Below are 24,111 nucleotides of genomic sequence, written 5' to 3'. Positions count from 1 at the left end.
AAATAAGGAATAAAAAGGGTGAAAAGCAACAAGCTTTGTAAAATTGAACAAATAATTTATTTCCCTAAAATGCAAAAGTGAAAATGTAAGAAAAGGAACTTACGGTATTGCGAATTAAATCTCTGATAATACTAAAATTACAGACACAAGTCCTTATAATTAAAGAGCAGCAGGGGGGGGGAATCCTACAAAATACTTTTCCGAAATACCCCTTCCACTGAAACTATTCCCGATAGAGGGCTTATTTCGACGAAATAACACTTTTATTCAGAAAACGAGACAAAAAAAAATGTCCTTGAGAAATGCTTCGCATTTCCAGAGATGCTTCGCATTTCCAGAGATGCTTCGCATTTCCAGAGATGCTTCGCATTTCCAGAGATGCTTTGTCGCCGCTGATATAACGCGAGTTACTTCAATAAATCCGACTCGTATCCGACATAATTTCCACGGTGAGGTATCATCGAAAAATCAGGTGTAGTTTGCGCCCCTGCTGCTCTACGAAATGAGTTTCCATGGGAATCTTCGATTCCTAAGGAAACATTTTTATGTTGCAAATAGTGTATCAAGGCCGACGCGGTATCGTGTACGCGGGTCGTGTAAATTTATTGTCACAAATCCATGCGGGGTTCTTTGAGCGCGACTAAAGAAATTCTTAAACTTATTAATATCCATATCGCCGCTACACCAGGTTTGATGAATATTTCTCAGCGTGTGAACATCAACTCCATTAAACACCGCAAGAAGATTACAGTTATCCCTGATTACTTTTGGTATTTGTGTATAACGTTGAGTAACATAAATCACATCAGTGTTTTTATGACGACCCCGGGAAAATATTCTTGCAGGATTTTTTTGCTTGTCCAGCATCACATCATCATACACTACTAGGTTATTTATTTCCCCGCCGAGGTCCTCAACGCTGGGAGCTTCTTCGATATCAGTGATAAATTCAACTATTTCGTCGCCGTCTTCACTCAGCGCTTTTGCACTCTCATTAAAATCTTTTATAACATCATAGCATCGCTGATCATCTACAGATGGTGCTACCAAATACAGCTTATCCCACTTCATCCACTTCATAATCAGGTTCAGCAACAGCTGTGTTTTACCTGATCCAGATGGTCCAATGATAATCATCCGGATAGAATTTGGTAGCACCGAATTATGCTTAACTGGCTCCTTTCTTCGCGTCGCAGAAAAATCTGTAATTTCCATTTGTATATAAGGAATAATAATTATGGATCTATATTGTGTGAAGTGTAAGGCACGAACCCCTACAAACGACATAACAACCATTACAACAAAAAATAACAGACAAGCACTTTCTGGTACTTGCACGCGATGTGGCACAAAAAAATTTAGATTTCAAAAAAAAAGCCTGACAAAGTCAGCGGAGGTGACATCGCAGCAACCCTCGGACGACTTCCAGGTACCCCTTGGGCTAAATATCCGGGAGAAAAACATCTCCCAGGATACAATTACTGCGGTCCAGGGACACGACTAGATATCAGACTTGATGAACAGTCTAAACCAAAACCGGGAGAGTATCCGATAAACGCTATCGACGCAGCGTGTCACATACATGATGTTGCTTATCGAAGTAAAGATCTACAAGACAGACATATCGCGGATGTGAAATTAATTCATGCACTAAGCTCCATAAAAAATAAATCATTTAAGGAGTCACTCGCTAATTGGTTAATAAGATCAGCGATGAAATCTAAATTAGCATTAGGCGCTGGATAATTAATAACAATGGAAGCGATTTATTATTCCCCAATCGGATACTGGAGAGGTAACTCAGCAATTAATAAACTCGCCAACGCGGCATCAGTAACACGCAAGGTTGCCAAAAAATGGCTGTCAAAACAAGCAATATGGCAAATCTACTTACCACCACCTCGACAAATCAATTTTGCACATTTTGATGTTAGTACCCCCAATGAAGTTCATCAGGCTGACATACTATTTCTGCCTCATGATACTGTCCGTAGAAAAACATACAAATACGCGCTAACAGTAGTTGATGTTGCTAGTAGATACAAAGAAGCAGAACCGTTAGCGACTAAAACAGCCGCTGAAGTTGCCTCTGCGTTTAAACGAATTTATCAACGAGGACCTCTAAGCTGGCCCCGATTATTACAAGTTGATCCTGGTAAAGAATTTCAGGGCGCGGTATCATCACTGACAAAGCAGCATAACGTTATCATACGACGAGGACATACTGAAATTCATCGGGATCAGGCAATTGTTGAGCGATTTAATAGAACACTCGCTGAGAGATTATTCGGATACCAGTACGCGAGGGAATTCATTTACGATACGAGATCTCGTGAATGGGTTGCAAGACTGCCAAACGTGATAGCCGCACTGAATAATGAAATTACCAGAACAACAAACATGAGACCTGTAAATGCAATCACAAAAAAATATATACCCCGCGTCAGTGAACGTGTTTCAACGCAGCCAACGACGCTAGCGTCCCCGTTGCTGGGTAATGTCACCGTTAGGTATTTATACGAACCCGGCGAACTCGAAGGAGGGAAAAAAAGAGCAACCGATCCCACATGGAGTGTTACCACACACAAGATATCCAGCATAACCAGATCAACTGGGAGAAACGCAATCTACAGATTAGATTCAACTGCTCCTCAGCGTGGATTCACACGCGAGCAACTTCAGGTGATTCCCACGGATACACAATTACCACCTCGATCACTTAAATAACTGCAGCAACACCTCTGCGTCGATTACACTCAAGACAGGTCAACATCACATTTTCACGTGTATGACCGCGACTGCTATCTATTCTATCTACGGTAAATTGCCTTGGATTATTTTTCGAATACTGCCACAGCAATAAACAATTACAACTCGCGCAGTGATTATTCTGACGCTCACGTAACGACAACACAGCGTTGATATTCAGGTTAAACTCTCTATTATTTTTCTTGTCGCTTTGTCGGTAACTGTCTAATTTTTTTCTTATTTGATCTTTTTGCGTTAACTCAACAACGGCTGACTTCGTTGACGTATCTAATACAATTCTTCGTAACTGAGCCATCTTTCTTACTCTGGACACGGCTAAATAAACTAAATTTGACCATTCGATGCGGTCATCAACGATCCAAACAGTTGTATCAGAAATAGTTAATCCTTGTGCTGAATGAATCGTCATAGCATATCCTAGTGTCCACGGTGATTTATTTATTGCTAATGCATCTTCGACCGCATCGACGTTAACTGTTACTATATCATTCAATACTAATTTTTGTTTCTCTGGCCGTGACTGAGTCCCGCGTCCTGGAATATCAACATCAATATTCTGCAATCGTGTATCATCTGGTCTATAACATAACGGCACTTCCAACGTTGGAAATTTCTGCCGCTGTAACTGAAATAGTCGCCGCTGAAGTGTATCTCTGACTGATTTTCTACTTGCAACAATTAAATCATCTGGTTTCCACGCCGTTAAAAAGTTATCAAATGAAGTCTCTGGAATTATTTCACGCATTATTTCACATTGTACTTTATTGGTTTGTAGCCTAATTAGTTTTTTAAACTCCTTTAATGTGTCATCAAGCGCTCTGATGTCATCACGCATTTCCTCGTAATAATCAACAAACCCTCTCAACCATTCGTGGGGAGATTCGCCGACAAATGGTGGTGGTTGACCATGATCGCCGCACATCACAACTGCGGTATTTTTCGTTAACAACCACGTCAGGAACCGTTGTAATGTATCCAGCGGCACAGTGTCTATTTCATCCCAGATGATTTTCTCCGGGATATACTTCGTTCCCATTCGCGTAGGAGTCCATGTACCGCCGCTGTATTTGAAAAAGCCGTGATAAGTGCAGGCCTTTACTCCGCGTTGTATCATTTCTCTGGCAAGTCTGTGTGTTGGTGTTAGCACGACTAAATCAGAACCGCGAAATAGTTCGATTGCACGAGTTGTCTTACCACAGCCTCCAGGTCCGTTCAAATAAACTGTTCTGTGTCTAGCAATTGGATCGTACACAGAAGGCAACGACAAAGTTGTCCACGACAAGGTTGTTGATTTACGATATTCATCTTTAATTTCAACATCAGCTGATTCACAGTACGCGTGCAACTCTTCCTTTTTTACTCGCCATGTTCCCCATTGATCATCCGATGTTGGTAAATCTAACGCTGTTAAATCGTCTTCGTTAATATAAAACGAATCTGTTGCAACCCTTACCGCGAAGGGAACTCTATTCACCATCGACAATAAATTTATAGAAACATAAGCCAGCATAGAGGATCTCAAATGAGTGTACTGAGCTGAATCACCGTCGATATAACTAACAACTGTTCCTAATCGTTTTCCAGGCATCCCCGGCAATGATATTATTATATCCTCGCGGCTACAAAATGTATCTTTCGCAGTAGTATCAGCGATAATGAAATTTAATTCTTCTTCATCCATAATTAATCGACTGTGATGTCGTTTATGATCATATGCTCCACCTTGAGTAAATTTACCTATCAATCTTCGGCCGAGATCTTTACAGTTGCGCTCATCATGTTTATACGCCAGTGTGCGTAATTCTTCTTCAGACGCTGTAGGATAATTTAATTTTAAGTCAGAATAACACGCAGTATCAGTTGGAGTTGGTAACCAAACTGAGGTTTGTTTTGAGTAACAAATAATTCCCTCACTGACAACAACAGATGTTAGTATTGTTTTGTCAACCATAAACCGCAACAACGGAAACGGCACCCACTTCCTTTCGTGGAAATGTCTGCCAAACCAAGCATAATTAATAGGATGTAACCGTGTTGCAAATTCGAACGATTCCACGCGAGCAAATCCAGTCAGGTCAAAATCAGGTAAAGGTCCGTTAATAGCTACTCTTGTCATTAAATTTGTGGGATGTCCAAATCGTTTAAAGTATTCAGCGCATTCGCCACGGCCAAGAAAACTTCCTGGATAGCACGCAATCATATCCACCGATACCATATTATCACTAACAAATACACTATTCCATAAACCGCCGTGTCCGTATTCGATGCAACTCTGCTGAACATTCTCGAGAAAACTCTTCATGGTTGGTTTCCAATTATTTTTTTGTCGTGCTATATGTGCGGCAACACTTGGAACAGTAAAACAATTAGTTAGTAATTGATCAACTTGCTCAGTTGAATATTTTTCTGTGAGCGCTTTCATTTCATTTTGTAACTCCGCAGTTCTATATATTTCTCCGTTCGGGGTCACGAACTGGTCATAATCACCAACTTCAGAACTTCTAAACAACCATACCGATACCGGATCGGTTTTACTCATTTGATAAATACAATCAAACATACCCGCGGAATAATACCTTATAACACGATCGCGTGGAAATATTTTAACTGATTCCGTCCAGGCGTGGCTGTTATGATCAATAATTGTTATTGAAGCTCCACTACGGTTGTATTTCGATTTATACAATTCCTCGCCTGTTAGCGATAATACCGTTATAGGAAATCTTAATAATTTTTCTAGCGCGGCAACATCCTTAATTGTGGCCCCTACATCTTTGACTCGATTAGCCCATGTTGTTATTTTATTTTTTCTGATCTCAGTTAGACCATTTCCACGTGCTGCGTTTTTAAAATGTTCCATTACTCGCTCAGCTACACAATTTAACACCACTGATGTTTTCATTGGCGTGAGTTTATCTACACTTGGTTTCTTTATCGGATATATTCCGTAAACGACTGCAGTTACTGGATACGATCTGGCGTAATACGGTATATCAACCCCCGTCAACATTCCTGGTCTAGAATTATTGCTCAACAAAATAGTTTTCCTTTTAATGTCAAGGATAGGATCATTTTTATCACGGATAATCCACGTGTCATCGTCGTTTTCGTTGACCACTTTGATAATAAATTTTATCTGTATGAAATATCTTCTATCGTCGAGATACCCAATTATGTTACGCGCGATTGTATCGTTCATGGTAGCATCAATGATAACGCTCGCGTGAGCGATGCTAGCATCGCCGGGGATAATTTTATATGTCGACCACACATGCGCGGCACCATCACGACGAAACTCTTCCTTGGCATTCTTGATAACACCAAGCAGTTCCTTTAACTCTCTTCGTCGTGGATCAGCGGTTAACCGGTCAAGATCGAATCGACCTCGGGAAAATTGGAGATTTCCAGGTTTTATTCTGGATAGTCTTTCAAAACTCATTATTATAATTAAGACAAGTATTTAAATAGACAAAAATATTATATATAATGAACGGAAACTCAAAGAGTTTCTCTGACGTGAAAATGCAAAGCATTTCCCATGCTAGCATCGCTCATGCAAAGCATTTCTCTGATGCGCCCGCGCACTCATGCAAGTGGATCAAACTAAATTCATCAGCGCCGTGTAACAGACGTTGCAGAGGTGAATACTGTGGACAACATGCTCAACAGGTCCGCGGTGGGAGTCTAGGACCGATACCGTGTATCAGATGCGGCATTGGAGTACGAGGAAAAACGCAATTATGTTCAGCGTGTGGGGGGAAACGCTATCGAGAACTAAAACGGTATTATGATAAAAAAAATCCAGACTCGAACACGTTCTCGGAGCGTGATTACATAAATAAGTTTTCAGACAAATTATGAATTAGACAAATGATTTGCTTATATTATAATGAATCAAGAATTCGCCCCCGAACAAGAATTTGTTGCACATCCAACTATTTCAAATTATGAGGCAAACCGAGATGGCATAGTACGACACTGCACGCGAAGACGACCAGTTGGTACAGTTGATAATACTGGTTATTTAAGATTTACTGCCACGTGCTCAAAGAGGTATTTATGTCATCGTTTCGTCTATGAATGTTTCCATGGAGTGATCCCTAAGGGTTTTGTCATTGATCACATTAACGGTAACATACTTGATAACTCTATAAACAATCTTCGCGCGGTCACTCAGAGCAAGAACTGCCTACTGGGTAACACAGGGCGTTGTAAAACAGTTGCAAGAAGAGCTAATAAATCTATAAACGCAATTACAGGTGAAGAAATTATATTCCAGTCAATATACTCCGCGAGTAAGCATTTCGGTATTTGTTCATCTGTTGTACAGCATGTCGCAGATGGGATCTACAAAACAGCATTTTCCAAGAAGCTCAAACAGAAGATTTCATTCTGTTATATCATTGACAACAACGATAACTCAGTATAAGACCAAGAAAAACGCTAGCGTTTCCCAATTTAAAAATATAAAAATATATAATAATATGAATCACGAAAACATAAATGTCATAATTGTTGAACTCGAAAAATTGCAACAGCGGGGTTTTAATATTTTAACAGACGCTGAAACAATTATGTCAGATTTTGAATCCTTGAATGAGCTATCAACGAAGAAGAATACTCTTCCTGCGAGATACAGGTTCATTAAAATGCTGCAAAATTGCATTTATAGATCACTTGCCACAGTTACCCACGAACAGGTATCTGAATTTATTCCGTTGACGCGTGCAGTTGAAAGTATTCGTCTTACACTATCACACGAGTATGAGACTCGAAAATTAATTAACTCGAGAGTGAGATTGTTAAAAAGTCAAATAAAGAATTCCGACGCAGAAGTCAAAGAGACTTCTCAGGAAATGCAAAGCATTCCTCAAGTCTCTGACTTCTCATCCACGCTCGCGTTGGAAGTCCAAGAGACTTAGAAACGCTCGCGTGAGCGATGCTAGCATCGCCAAAAACTCTTTGATCCCCCCATTGTGAGTTTCCAAGGGTAAAAAAAAAGTATTATTTTTTTTTGTCTTTGAAATTCTACTGTGGAAATGCAAGCATTTCTCACGCTAGCGTTTCCGGAAATGTGAAACATTTCTCATGTGAAACATTTCTGAGCAATCGTGGAAATCTCTGATTTCTCAGAACTCTTTGAGTTCCAGGATTTGCTTGAGTGTTTCAGCATCAATACACGAATGAGAATAGTTCATGATGTGTTCTTGGTCACAAAAAACTGTGATCGTGTGATACTTCTGTAACTGTTCTTGTTGTGGCCGTGTCAACAAGAAGTCTTCGTTGCCGTACTCGTCAACGACTATTCCGACGGGGAAATTCAAAGCATTTCCAAATGCGGTCCTGATTGCCGCGTTGAGAATTTGTTTGTCATGTACGCGAACTCGGACATGGATATACTCGTGCATTATACACAACTGTAATTTTTTAAATGTGAAACGCTCTGCGTTTTCAGAAATGCTATGCGTGGAAACTCTTCGAGTTTCAGGACTTCACCAGTAAGTTCACGGAGACAGTCTCGCCACGCAGGTCCAACAAATTCCCCCGTTGGTCGGTGAGTTTGAAATTTATCGTTGACAACCACGGATTATTACACCGCAGATAGACCACATTGATTGGTTCTTGCACAATCAAAAAACCCGGTGGATCTTTTGGTGTGAACGTATACAGGATAAACCCCTGTTGGGGTGTAGTATTATCTGATGCGCTGTAGCTACCGTCGATGACGTCACATACAAGATTGACCGCAATAACATCTGTGATATTTACGATCCCGGGTGAGATGTGTCTGCCATCGGATGCTGTACTGTTGTCGTGCTTGAGAATAACCGGCTGCGGTTTTGTTCGCGTGTACGCGGCGGAAATATCTTCGAAAGATTCATCGATGAGATCCTGGACTGATTTTCGTAGCGTGCGTGCGTTATATCCAGGAAGTTTAAAATCTGGAATATCCTTCACGGGAATACCAAATCGGGCTGCAAACTCCGATCTTTTTTCGTTTCCGTAATCGCCCTTGAGATCCAGTAGATACTGAATTATTTTTTGATTTATAATTTCCATCGCGGATGCGAGTTTGTTTAGTTTTTCTATGGTGGTGATAATGTTCGTGCGTGGTTTTGTTATATCAGAGATATAATCTTGAAAATATACTCGCAACAGGTCTAGCTGTTGTTTATGTACTTGTTTGATCGGATTAAAAAACTGAGCTTCTATATCTTCTATAAGGTAATGACGGTCCCACCCGCCTTCGAAAGCTGCTACCCCTATATCAAAGGGGTGATTTGGTTTTTTAAACCAGGATTCTCCTGATTGTAATCGATCTGAAAATAATAAATAATTGCCGTGCACGAGGTCGTGCAGTTCTTCCTTCGTGGTCTCGAAATCCGATTTTTCAGGTTTTGGTGGATCCGGTCCGACCTCGGGTTGTTCTTGTGGCCATCCTAATACGGTCCTGATTGAGCTTTTATAAATATCCACGGCGTATCCCGGTGTTGAGATTTCAATGACCGCAGACAGAGTTGGTTCGTGCGCGGTCACAGATATTTTGGCTTCCTTGCCGATGATTCGTTTTATTTGGCGTTGTATCTCCGCGTTGATTTCTTCGATCTGATAACTCCCAGTGGGTAGCGTAATTGTATCCCATTCAAGTTCACGTTGCGGGTCCGCGCTGGGTCTCCCGAACACAAACGAATTATTCGGCTGCAAACCACCAAATGATGCCGACCTGATATTGGGCCAGCTGTGATACACACTGAGCTTCGACAACGCGATTTCGTTCACGGCAATTGGAGTTCGAAAATTAATACCGAATTGTGGCGTCGTCGAGGACACTGAGATCATTGTGGTCCTTACCGGCGTTGTGTTTGTGACTATTTGCTGAAGCAGTTCCTGTGGCGTTGCCGCTGACATTATTTATTTGTTTAGTTTTCAAATAGTCATTGTACGCATCTGACATTAGTTTGAATTCAGAATCTGATATCGACGCGGCGTCGCTGGATTGCACGTCTAACGATGATGATATCAGCGATGATAATTTCTGATATGCGGTCGTGGCTGTATTTAATTTTGTCGTGTAATCGTGTAATTTTGTGTTAGCACATGATGATATTTTTTTTGTTATGATGCCGAAAACTCCAGCTGTTGTTGTGGCCGCACAAACAGAGATCGTGGCCGCGACTGCAATTACCGGAGTGACCGCTGATAGTATTACTCCCGCGGATGCAACAACGGCAGATACTGAATAAACCATAACGTCTAACACTGTTATGCGTCTGCGGTATTTTTTTACTTTTTGACTGGTTACTTCGATGACAGTTTTTAACTCAGATTGCCACTCACGGACTTGATTGTATCGATATTGTTGAGCATCTGGAAATCCTTCGGATTTCAACGTTGACATTTATTTAAAAATCGCTGCCGCTTTTCAATTACGCGGTAACCAATTGAGGCGTTGCAGCGACGAATTCCAAACAAAACCAGTAAGATGTTGCTGTTAAACTATCGTCGGCGGCTTCAAGCATAAATGTTTCCTCGGTGTTGCTGTTTAGTATTACAGTGCAAACCCCGGAATACTTATCGGTGGAATGTCTCCAAGGATATGTTGTGAAGATTTCAAATTTGGCGGCTGAAAACACAGACAACCTGTAAACACCGGTGGCTGTTGCTGTATATTTGATAGTGCTATTTTGTCGTGACCATGTTGCGAATCCCGATGATACCGTGAATACGATGTTGGTGATATGCCCGGGAGTAACTCCAGTGGGGACTTTAATCAGACTGGTTTTGTTAACGATCTCAGGAATACCCGATATTATCAGGTCCTGTCTTTGTTTAATCATGTCAATGTTGGTCTTTACATCAGCGAGTTTTACATCGACGACTGGAGGAGGCCCAAAGAACTTATCCACGGTCTCACCAGTTTTTTGAAAGTTTCTTTGGAGTCTTTTAAACCCGTTCACGTGAACATCATACTCTGACCGCAGCGTATTTAGTTTACCGTTGATGATGTCCACGTATTGTTTGTTTGACGCATCCTGGTCGGATTCGGGATTCGCTAACGCGGTTATTTTGTTGCCGCTCATGCTGAGTTCGCCTGTCATCGTGTCACCGTCTTTTTTCACACATTTATCAACACCTTTATCAATACTGTCTTTGATGCTTGCGATTGATATATTCGAGTCCTTGATCCGGCCGCCATCACTAAATGCAGCGAAGTTATCCTTGGTAGCTCCAAGAACTCTGCGAATTATATCATTCCACTTAATGTTGCTCGTTCTTAGTTTTCCCTGCTTGTCCTGAAAAATAGCAACTTCATCTGGGTCAACTCCAGCTATATTCAAAAGATTATCGACTTCATCTCGGGTCGCATATTTTGAGAGATCAGCATCTGTGCCAGGTTTGACTTTTCTTGTGAAAGGTCTTCCGTAAATATCCACCATTATTCTTATTGCTGTTTTTCAAATGCTAGTGTGAGAAGTCCTCAGAAATCGGAGATTTCCAGGGACTTCCAGAAACGCTAGCGTTTCTCGATGCGGTATATTCATACACTACTTTATGAGGAGGAGTTGCTGGATTTCTTGAGATTGCATCAAGAACATTTAAAACCTCCCTCCCACAAATGGGCGGATCAATTAATGTTTGTGTTGGTAACGTCGACTGCCACACTGGAACATTAGAAAATCTGGAAACATACCTGAGAAACTCAACTGGCGGTGCTAAACCGTACGAATCAAAATAGATAATTCCACGTGGATCGATCGCGTAAGCAACCCAGTGAGTTCCCGGACCATCTTTGTTGTCGAGATTGATAATGCCAGTTTCTGGATTATTCGGTCGTTGCGGTAATTGATCTCGCATAAATACGCCTCTGAAATGTTTTACACGCAATTTTTTAACAGCATCGAGTAAATCAAAATTGGACGCTGGAATCGTCAACGCTGGAAGCTTCAATGGAAACTCTCTGAGTTTCTGCGTTAGAATTTTTTTGGATACCATGATGCGGGAGTTCCCGGTAGTCTTAGTCCTGATCCCCGAGTGGATTTTCCCTTTTTTTTCTTATACCCGTTTCCGGTTGCTTTCTTTAGTGCCATTCCAGCTGCGGTTCCAACTGCACCTAACGCTGCAGCCTTTGCCGCTGCGCCGAGTAATCCTGGAATTGCAGCAGCTAGTATTGGGATGAGCGGAAATATTCCACCGGTTTTAGTCATGTCCTTGATAGCTGCAGCAGAGAAATCAAGTCGGACACCGGTTTTTGCTGTTAACGCCTTATTAAAATGTTTAAGCTGAGTAGCCGTCAATGACAATTTGTTTGGGCCACTACCAAGTTGATCTCGTTTTAATGTTATTGATGTCCCGCACACGCTTGCGTTCTTCGATTGCAATTTCTTTGTCTGACCGGAAGTCAAGGTGACATTAACGTGACTGTATGACATTATATTTCAGAAATTAATCTAATTGTTACATGTTTTCTACTGGAGCGTCAATAACTCTCATTCGTCCGCCAACACCTTCAAGCAGCATTGCTTTATCGGAGAGTATAACCGCGACAGCTCTAAAACCAGCAGGCGGGCCGAGGGGAAACTCACCTACACGAGCTTTGAAGTGTATATCAACGACAGATTGTTTTGTTAGATCCAAATGTTCCAGCGAAAAGTAATAAATCGGATACAGCGTTGTAAAATCCAGTTGTGATATCTGCAACCCGGTATCAACATTCTGATCACGTCCCATAAATGTCATCAAGCGATGATACGCCCGTGCAACTTCATTTCGCTCATAATTTATTAATATATCCTCGGATGGTTCCTGATGCCCGTTTATTCGCAGCGAAACCTCAGAGACATTAAGTTTGTCAAATATCATATGACTCTGTAGTTGGGAAGTCAACCTCGCATTTTGCTGGAGTGCAACAAAAATATGTCGCGGCGCTGATATTCCCTGTTGTGATGCTATGTGCCACGTAAACTGCCCAGCACCGGCACCCTGAATGGAATCTGTTGTTGTTGTCAACCATGATATCAATGATTTACCGCCTGTGTCCATGAAAGAGAGTAGCCGTTGCTCTTCAGTGATTGATGGGGACATTACTGGCATCCACAACGCAAGCTTGAATAATATTACTTTACCGGCAGCAACACCAGCAGTATCCTCTCGCCAGATGGCGTCAACGTCATCACCTTTTCGGTTAAGTACAACTGTATGATTGGCTCCAAAAATAACCTTTCTGACATTTCTGCAAAATCCAAAGATGTGAGATAGTGGAATTGCGCATGAAAATCTCCTACGGTCACCTGATAACATTAATTTACGCGTAGCAAAACCAAGATTGTAATTAGGGTTGGGAAATGGTAAATTCTCTATTGCATCAACAGCAACAGGAGGAGCAGCACGATTTACTGCTTGTCTAAAAATGCTAGATCTATGATCCGGATGATCAGAATTATCCTTAGCGAACATCATTGTCGGACCAGCTGATCTAGTGTAATCATCTGAGTATCTCGCTAATCCCAAGATTGTTGTAGCAACGTCGACATTATCCTGAATTATTTCAATTTCTCTTCCGTCAATGCTGTATGAAGCACTTTTGAACAGCGCCATGATACCGTTGTTAACAAAACCAACTCGAACATTAGCTCCGTATTCTGTATTAGCGACAACATCTGTTACAAGTTCACCCGTGACTTCAAGAAATGCTTCAGCGGGCAGGAAATATCTACTTGTATCCTGGACTCGTAATTCAATTCGTCCGCGTTGATTAGGTACTGTTGCCTCATAAGAATAATACTGATAATCACGCACTGACTCATCCTTGAGTGTTGGTGCATCCATGTCGAACGCTGGATCAGATATAGATTTAAACATTTTATATAAAATTATCGTCTTCTAAAACGAAATCCGCTTCCTGATATCAGGCTTGTATTTATTTGTTCGGGTGTTTGGGTTACAAGCTCTGCAAGTTTTTGATTGGCAGCCTGATTTATTACTTTACTGACGTCCGCGGGCATAAGTTCAGTACTGGCCAGTTTCACCGGTGGCGGTTTTTTTGATCTACGAGTTAACCGTAACAGTCTATCCTTGATTGACGCGAATGCCTTCCCGGCGAGATCACCAACAGATCCAAGGGCTTTATCCTTGACAACATCAATAGCTTTCATCGACAATTGTTTTGCAATCGGTAACACCTTAGGGGCTATTCTTGAAAACAAACCAGTAACTGTATCACCGAGACCATCTCCGTAGGTTGCTCTGTAGACTGGTAATCGCGAGTTCACTACGCGGACTGGTAACACGCTAGTGTGTCTAGGTTGAGAATTGTGCACGATCATTTTATTTAATTATTGTTTCTCTAACTAAATTTACTAATCGCTGTGGTAACCGTCTGCGAGTTCATCAATGAGTCCCCGGTATGTGCTTATATCCATAATGCCACGCTGAAATAGTCTCTGACAGATATCTGCGGCTTCATTTATAATTTCCGGAGAGTTGTTTCCGGCTCGTTTTCCTCCGATGAGAACTTCTAACCGGGATACATCATTGATGATATTATCGGGACAAATAATGTGACCACTAGTAGCGGCTGCGTGAAATCCCTTTCCCTTCTTCTTCTTTCCCTTCTGAGGGGGGTCTTTTTCCTCCTCCTGCTGTTGGTGTTCTTTTAGTCGTTGTTGTGTTTTTAGTCGTTGTTGTTGTTGTTGTTTCTTTTCTTCCTCTCTTTTGTTCACCAGATTAATATAACTCGTGTTTACCTTATCCCTGAGAACTGTATACCCGAGATCATCCTCTCTGGCCTGCGATTTATTTTTATGTATTCGATATATCCATTTGATAAAAGTTTCATTATCTACTTTATCGTGATCCGGGTTTAAAATTTTAGATTTATCAAACATACTACCTGCTATTTTTTCAGGTAAATCTTCTCTCGTAGTATTTTTAATACTTTCGACAACACCTTTCTTAAATCTTGCAATCAATTCTACATTTTCTCCCTCTGGTTTTTGGAGTTTCCCCTCTGCGGCGACATCAGTACCTTCAGGTGGAGGTTGAGCCGCAGTGACAAGCGGAGGTTGAGCCGCAGTGACGAGTGGAGGTTGAGCCGCAGTGACGAGTGGAGGTTGAGCCGCAGTGACGAGTGGAGGTTGTTGCTGTTGCAGTCGCAGTCGATTAAAAATTGTGTCTATTGCATTATTATATATTTCATATCTAGTATCACCGGTTCTAGCTTGGTCAACATCATAGCGTATACGAAATATCCACTTGTACCATTTTTCACGATCTATAAGATCATCGACATACTCGGGTTTTAAAGCTTCTTTTCGATGATAATAACTCTCTACGGCAAAAGCAGCTAATGCATTTATATCTTCTATTTTATTCTTTACGAAATTAAGATATTCTTCATTAAACTTATTTTTTATGTGAACCCTTCCCCGTGCTTCTTCTGTTTTTGGTACAGGATCTTTCATCTCACCTATTTCAGCACGAATTTTACCAATATCCTCAAGTATTTCTTCAGTAGCAGGTGGAGGTTGAGCTGCAGCGATATCACCTGGAAGTGTTTGTAAAATCTTCTTTGTCTGTTTACTTCTTCGTGCTATTTTTTCAGTCTGCGCTGCAGTTTGTTTTGATACAGGAAGAAGATCTTCTTTGATGGCAGTCGTAACCTGCTTAGTAGCTGCAGTGACGGGTTTAAATAATTCCCCCGCGGATTCTGCAAAGACTTCCCGCGCTTGCTGTCTTAGTTGTAATTTTTGTCTGACACTATCACGGACAGGAAGAAATTTCTGAATTGCTTCGAGACGTTCTCGAGCTAATCTAGTAGTAAGTGCTTCTCCGATATTTGCCATTATTTATTTGTCAATGATTTAATTCCGCTAACATAAAAATGTTTCCTTAGGAATCGAAGATTCCCATGGAAACTCATTTCGTAGAGCAGCAGGGGCGCAAACTACACCTGATTTTTCGATGATACCTCACCGTGGAAATTATGTCGGATACGAGTCGGATTTATTGAAGTAACTCGCGTTATATCAGCGGCGACAAAGCATCTCTGGAAATGCGAAGCATCTCTGGAAATGCGAAGCATCTCTGGAAATGCGAAGCATTTCTCAAGGACATTTTTTTTTGTCTCGTTTTCTGAATAAAAGTGTTATTTCGTCGAAATAAGCCCTCTATCGGGAATAGTTTCAGTGGAAGGGGTATTTCGGAAAAGTATTTTGTAGGATTCCCCCCCCCTGCTGCTTAAAGTTATTAATAAACTTTAGTGGAAATCCAAATTGAATCCAACACAGAAGGTGTTGATGTGCCTGTGCTGGCACTATAATGCTCACATGCCATCATTCTCTTGTTGGATCACACTAATACAATCAAAATAAAATTCCTGCTTGAAATGTTTTAATAAATTCAAGTCTCTATTTCCAAGAATGTTATTTTTGAAGATCACTTTGCATTTACAGAGAAGAATCACTTGAATGAAATAATTTGAATAAATAAAATTTCAGCCCAAATTATTTTCTGGACACAACAAAAATGCACTTGATTCTGCTAAAATCTTAAAGCACGAATGACTAATTTTCATATAAACAATATTTATATTTTAAATTCAGATGTAAAATGAGACTCCATGTGATGACCCTTGCAAGCAGATAGAGATATTTGTAACAGGAGACAGTGATACTTGTAACAGGACACAACTAGTGATACTTTTAACATGACACAGATAGTAATACTTGTGACAGGACACATATATACTTGTGACAGCACAAAGATTCATATACTTCACCATGTGATGAACCTTGCAGGCAGATAGAGATATTTGTGACAAGACACAGAGATACTAGTGACAGGGCACTTATAGCGATACTTCGCCATGTGATGCCCCTTGCAGGCAGATGGAGAGAGATACATGTGACAGGACACAGAGATCCTTGTGACATTGATAGTTTCATCTTCTTCGCTATGTGATAAACCTTACAGGCAGAGATACTTGTAACAGGACACAGAAAGAGATAATTGTGACAGGAGAGGTTCCTATTGTTACGAGTCTAGAATCTTAAACCATGTAACGAAAGAAAAGGAATACCAATAAGTTTTGAAAAATTAAAAATATTAATTTTTTTTCCCTAAGGTGCAAAGTGAAAGACTTAAAAATATCTTACGGTCTGGTGAATGAATTCTTGAAATCCTAAAAGTTCTATCAATTCCAATTTTTCCAACTATTCCGAATAAGTTCCAAAGGTATTCAAAACGATAGCCTCAGATGTAATGATCTATCTACAATACAGAAAAAATCACTATGTTATAATCCCAATATCTCTTTAAATGAATTCACGGCAATTCCAATACAGCTAATAATCTAAATGTCTTTGAATGTATTACTGTAATTCAGTATAGCTATTATATATCCAAATAGTCTTTAAATGAATGTTAGAGAGCTGCAATTCCATCGAATGATTATATTAAATAATCAATCCTCTCATGTAACTCTTACAAGACCAATAATACTATTAACGTATTCCAACTTGATACTTTTTTCCACTGCTTCAAACTTCAAACCTTTTCAACCTAACAGTGACAAAACGTTTTATATGTCGCTTAAACGTTAACATTCAGAAATTAGTAGGGACTTTACTACGTACACTTTGTATCAGAATTATTAGACTGAGAGGACGTAGGAAAATGTTTATAACTCGTTTAATTTGACCGAATTGCACAGGTGGCTGACACAATATTGGCACTCTTTATTGTCCATTAGAATAACTGGACTAAAATTTGGTTAAGTACGGGCTGGTGTTGGAGAGCTCTGTGCGTTTGCGCCTGGTGCCAGGAACCTTTCCTCCTTTGCCTTTCCTGGCCCTCATGTACCTTTGGCGGAAATGTGGAACCATTTCCACCCGTCAATCCAGGTGTCCCGATGTGACGTCATCATAGCGACCAATCGCAACGGGCGTTACATACTGCTTGGGTCGACACCTGGAACAGTCGACAGCGGACTGAAATCCAGCTCTTTGTTACCATGAGTATGTGTTGGGTTCATTCCCACTCATGAAAGCCCTTCATTCAGGTCGTTAGGGACACCTAGTCCCACGACCTGATGGCTAAATAAGCAGTGCACCACGAGCACATAAACGCCTGGGGGATGTGGCTCTCATTACTTCCCCCAGGAACAATTATCAGTCCGCCGTGCGGAAATAAACCAGAGGCACATGCAGTCCGTGCGAACGCCTCTTTAATCCAAGTAAACAATCAATCAATCAATAGTGTAGGGAGTCATCATGAAGAACTCGATGTAACAGAATTCCATTAAATGTAGAAAAGAATAAACCCTCTTGCTTGTGACTAATTCCCCATAGCGCAGTTGCATCAAATAGACGCTACAACAATAATTCCAAAACTAGCAGTGACTCAGGTCTCACTGAGGTTAAACGGCCACCAAGAACCTACCAAGACATTTTGCTTAACTTTGAAAACAATCATTCCGCACTTGTTTATTATAGGCTGTTGAAATACACAGTAAGAGACCAAGGCATTGACACATACTTGCAGATTTCCCAGAAAAACGTTACTACATTGTACCCAGTCTATTAATTTTCTCTCGAGACCAGGTTAAACACTCCGTGGTCGACATGTACATTAAGGCACACTTAGGTCAGGACGCAGAGTATAGATGTACTGCCGTGGATCTTACCGACAAGATTATATTGGTGCAGGGCTCAAGTGGCCGAATGAGAGTCACTGACGCGCCTGTAGAAATCTCTTCGCGGATCTCTCAGGCTTGTAACTGAGTAGCATTATTAAAATAATGTTATATCACGAAGTTAAGGTAGATCTTAATGAAAAAAAAAAAAACAAACCGGGGAAAGAAAAGGCGACATGAGAAACGATTGTGGGATTACATTTAAACATTCTCCGATAAACATGACAGGAAATATCCCCTAGTGATCAACTCATGACGGCCAAACAAGAGAACCCTTTGGTAATATTAAAATTATCGAAGTCAAAGGTGGCTTAAATGCAAAAGCCAACTGCATTACGTGCCTTATGAACAGTATCCGGGATGTCTCTGAAAAGGGCGGTCGGGGTGGCGAATTGTCATGTCCATCTTTTATACGTACAGTGTCAACGAAAATGATAAAGGTTTTCAATTTCTCCAGCATGGTAGCCAAAAGCTCAGTGAGGGAGAGGTCTTCGGTTGTGGCATCCGTTGACGGACACGGTGCATCCTTTCACCAATTTTGATTTAGTCGCAATGACAAAATCAACCGAGCTCTCCTGAGGTGTCTTCACTGGGGATGTACTTGTGTCGATGATACTCCGCACGTGGGAAACCTACATTTCAATTTTGAGCTGTCAACAGGACCTGGAGCTCACTAGGTCGCGTATATTGTAATGCCTCAACACCTTTGTATTTTGACTCATAATAGTAGTTAATTATTTACAAAGACAACAATGTCGTCTACCACTTTTTTCAACGCTGTCGTTGCTAACTGGAACAGATGACCCAAAATGTTGACATTTTTCGTTGAAGTACTGCGTGCACTAGAGCAATTTCGGACACACGAGCGATTGTTGACTTGCGTTGTCACATAAGAGCTACGATTGACACATATACGAAATTTCTGTTGCCATTTACAGACGCGCGAACGCAACGACTCTACGCGGCGTCGATGTGGATCTGAATGAGTTAACCAAACAAGTTATCATCTGTATCAGTCCAAACGAGCCTGTAATTTTTCAAGATCAAACTGGAAGACTGCAAACGTGAACGTCAGGGATGTTATTTTGAAGCCGCGAATCCCCGTCGAGAAAAACCTGGTCGCAGGTGGGGTGGAATAGACCATCAGTGATGCGTAGCCCCAAAGACGAGATTGTTAAGACATCATTCATATATTCGATATCAATAACAATAGTCTCCGGAGATGAAATACAGTTTAAAGGTCTCATGATCTGTCCGTACGGGCATTTCTTGTCTTTGGCTTAATATGTATTATTTCATATACGTGGTGAAATTGTCGAATTTAACGGCGACGAGGTGCTGCATCAATTGGGAAAGCATGCTAACATCAGTGGTAATTTGTATCGCTTCTTGATGAATATCTGTGTGATAATGACATTAACAGGCCATAGTATACGCTCAAATATAATGAACACGAGGGACAGATACAAACTGACCGTTGAGACCACCCACATGTACTAAAACCAACTTCAGGTCAGCTTGGAATCAAAGCATTAGCACGCAAAATCTCCCGGTCGCTGATCACGTCTGGTATGAAAACATCAAGGGATTGTTTCTACAAATATGCAGTGGAATTCACAAATTCACCGTGATAAAATTCGCCGTCAGTTATATGGAACCAACGTTGACTCGACCTGCGAAAGAAAGGCCCAGGCTGTTATTTAACAAGGACGCACTTGACTGTGTAACAGTTCTTGGACAATAACAAGGACGATCGTTCGCGACACCAGGTCTTTGCGTGCAGATACAAAACCGAAATGCTTGCGCTTTCGATATAGAACTGAACGAGGTAATTGATTTGCATTCGGTAAAAGTCAAGTAAAGATGGGAAACTTGGGTCGGGAAGCAGAGCTTCCCACGAATGCTTTCGACGACTTTCTGCTACAGATGCCCCTTCTAGTCTGAGAAACTTGAAAAATATTTAATATTTTCTTTGTCCTAGAAATTCTTTACTTTTTTGTTCTTAGCTTCTTTTCATTCAACGCAATAGGTATTTTTGTATGTCATCTTCCATTTTTGTGTTCACTTTTGCTGTCCGTGGGTATTTCGGAAAAAGTATATATCGCTGTCAACTGCTTTTAATATCCTTCATTGTCTTTTAATAATATCTGCCTGCCACTGGACATACACGTGACTAACACGTCTAAAACATTGCAGAGTTATTCATATACGTATCATATTCCTTGTTAGCACTGACATGTTTTATCACTTGCTAGTAACATTAAAAGATCGTTTATCGATGTTACCACCATTAAATGCTGTCTGTAAATCTGCATTTTCTCAAGTGTCGATCTTCAACACAACACAATTCTATCACACTTTTATTTCGTTTAAAGTTGTAAGTATATAGGCATTATCTCTAGTTACCGTCATTGCTACTTTCAGGTTGAGTATGCCGTGTATTTCTATCACCTCTTTAAGATGTAATTCAATACGATAAGGCCATTTACTTTAATTTGTGCGGTGTGCAAATTTCAGATTAGTGTTAGCTACTTTGTGGGCTTGAAATTTTATAGTTATTTGTTTAATATTGTTGTATCTGTACACAGATCGGTTAGCGCGTTGCCCTAAGTGCACCATTTGGATTTTTTATTTTTGTTTTATTATGTCTCTGCACGATTGGGTTGGTGTTAAATATTCTTCTTCATTAGAATATTCGTGCATTTACCACTCTTGAATGTATCATGTATATTCCTAAAAATAAGTTGCATGTAGACAATTTATTTTTGTGTCAGGTGAGGATAATGATAGCGACGATGACAGCGATGATATCTTCAATGTTATTATTGAAAGGTATTTCAAGCGCATGTCTTATTTCCACATGACAGCAATAATTTATGAATAATAAATGCCATGCTTGCAACTATGTTATACCTAATTCATAATTCCTTCTGAAAATCTCTGTAAATGCAGAGGAAAAGTTGATATTAGTTTCATTGGTCGTCTGACAACCAGACCCCATAACCTGTGTTGATACGTATGGACGATTTGCGGATTGCTGTCACTTGTTTATTAAAACGTGTCATTTTGCTGCATACAGTTCTGTCTATAACACACCAGTGTACAGTTCAGATACTTATCGGTGTAGTAGTCATATTTATCCCCCAACTGACTAGCGAATTCTTTCCTCCTCCAGAAGAAAGTTTCTTCCCTCCGGGAAAGAATTGGCTAGGTGATTCTTCACTCCCCCTCCAAACAACGAGCTAGCCAATTCTTTCCCGCCCATGCTGATAGTTTCCCACCTAGTGAAAGAATTAACTGGGTGATTCTTCCCTTCCCCCATCCAATTACCCCATTTATACATTAGAACAATTAATTAGCAAAACTAAATTTATAAAAACAGATACTAACTTATTTTAAGAATTTTATAAGAGTAAATTCCTCCAACCTACTATATTAACAAAAGATATACTAACTACCTTTCTTCATTTAAAGGGTTTATCTTTTAATTATTTTGTTTGGACTTTATATAAAATTGGAATATAAAATGAGGAAATATAACTATTTTAAGGTCTCACTAGGAAGAAATATGAATACAAAGAAAACAAGAAGTTTGCAACCAATGTTTCTCTGTTATTCATATGAAGGCAAACCTTAACAAAAACAGGAATTTAATATGTCAAAGTGTAATAGAAAATAAAAATGCACAGATCCGCCAGAAGCAACAAAATTCTGATAAAAGAAATAAATCATTTTAAACCTTTCGAAAGGGGGCTCTTGTTCTTATATAGAATGCCAATAAAATAAGGAGATTTGGCAGCAAATTGGCACAATGATGGGCGGGCCCTTACGTAGTAAAATATGTTGTTACAAAGGGCAGGTTAAGATTGAAAAATGAACGTAGTGACAAGCTGTTAACATCTGTAATTGTAGCCATTTGAAACTTTAAACAAGGACACCAGCTATGACAAAAGCCACAACCACCAAATATGCCACAATTCCAAGAAAGCACTGAAAGAACTTAACTAAAAAGACAAGACAAAAGACAATATCAGATTTCAGCTTCTCCAACAATTTGTAATAGAAGTAATGGTAATCCACCTAAAGTTCTTAAAAGACAAACGAGTCAACAACTCAAAAGATTGCCAACAAGACTTCCAACGAGGCCCCATAGACACAAGGAAAACAAAAAACAATCATAAAATCTTCAATCCACCTACAGAAAAACAATGCCAAGACTGTTGCAGGAAAATGCAAATCAACTTTATGAAGCAACCAAAGTATAATTTACATAAGATATCCTCAGTCCCTACAAAATGGCATATTGTACGAGGTGATGGTAATTGTGTATTTAGAGCTATAAGCTTTGCAATTTCAGGAAGTGAGGAGAGCTACGACATTTGCCATAATAGTACTGTCTGGCATATGCTCCACAATGGTTACTAAAATGCTTAACAACTACCTCAACAACAATGTAAATAGGTATTTACAGGACAGTAATATCAAATACTGTGTGAGCAGCTGATGGTGATATTATAGGTGCAGCATCATTGTTATCCATATACATTTTTGTGTATAGTGCTAGTGGATCAAATTCCAAAGGAGTTCAGTAGTATGATTGGTTGAGGTACCCATCATCCTTTTCCTTGGACACTTTCACTCAGTCTGGAGTTTATTTACAAAACCTTGCAGATGACCATTTTAATGTAGTTTTAGGTTGCTAAGATGAAGCATGAACATTAATTAAAAGTTGTTTTATTCCATGTAAGTGATTTTTGAAAGATTGTTAGTCTGAAATTGTAATATGTATTAAATTTAATGTAAAGACTGATTTGAAACAAACCCTATGTGAGAGTTTGTGAAGTGACTCATTATAAGTATGCTATTTCACATGTGGGCCTTCAGTGTATGTACCAAAGAGCCCATCAACTAAACGAAAATATTTGGTTGTAGGGGAGAAAGAATTAGTTGATTCTGTCCCCCTTCCCGGTGTTGAGTGACCCATTACACGTATATTTCACACATGGGCGTTAAGCTTATTACCAAGGAGTCCATTAATGAAAAGAAATTAACTGGTTATTGGGGTGAGGGCTAATAAATAACAAGAGGGAGAAAATAACTTATTGTGTGTGTGGGGTGGGGAGAGAAATGACTAGAGGGGGAAAGAAGCAACTAGCCAATTCTTTCCTTGTGGAAAGAACCAGCTAGCTAATTCTTTCCCCGGGGAAACTTCCAGGGGGGGAAAGAATTGGCTGACACATCAGTATTTGGTAACTGCCTTCTGGAGCCACAGTCAGGCCATATGGTTGTATCATTCCACGTGGATTTAAAAGTCACCAGACATAGGATTTGATTCAGAAATATTCTTTACATATCGCCAAAAGGACCATTCAACCAACTGAAGCTCAAGAGGAGCGAGAAATGCCGGTAAGTGTGTAAAATGTACGCCCATGTGATGGTGACAGGTTTGTCTGCAAAAAGGATTCTATTCTAAGAATAGGTGACAAGATCCCTTGTACTAGCCCATCATTATCAGCACAGGTGTTTTATTTGCTGATTTACCGGATTAGTCAGTTGATAAGCATCATACTAGCAATACAAGGGTCGCGGGTTCGATGCCCGACAACGTTTGTCTGGGTCGGTTGCCTCGGTGAGTTCTTGCGAAAGGCAGC

General features: G+C 40.2%; 1 protein-coding gene across 1 annotated transcript in view; it reads right to left on the bottom strand.

The window, feature by feature from the left end:
* Positions 1 to 15,230, bottom strand: part of LOC149808494 (uncharacterized) — a 192,735-nt gene extending 177,505 nt beyond the window's left edge. Inside the window, exon 1 of the mRNA XM_089969873.1 lies at positions 14,660 to 15,230. Coding sequence (XP_089825999.1) covers positions 14,660 to 15,230 — 571 coding nt within the window. The remainder of the gene's footprint in view (positions 1 to 14,659) is intronic.
* Between the last annotated feature and the right edge of the window lie 8,881 nt (positions 15,231 to 24,111).

The sequence above is a fragment of the Sinohyriopsis cumingii genome, chromosome 1, assembly GCF_028554795.1.
Source record: "Sinohyriopsis cumingii isolate HCF-2022 chromosome 1, ASM2855479v2, whole genome shotgun sequence".
In the NCBI taxonomy this organism is placed as follows: domain Eukaryota; kingdom Metazoa; phylum Mollusca; class Bivalvia; order Unionida; family Unionidae; genus Sinohyriopsis; species Sinohyriopsis cumingii.
Note: the sequence above shows the minus strand (reverse complement) of the source record. Positions and strands in the feature narration are given on the sequence as shown.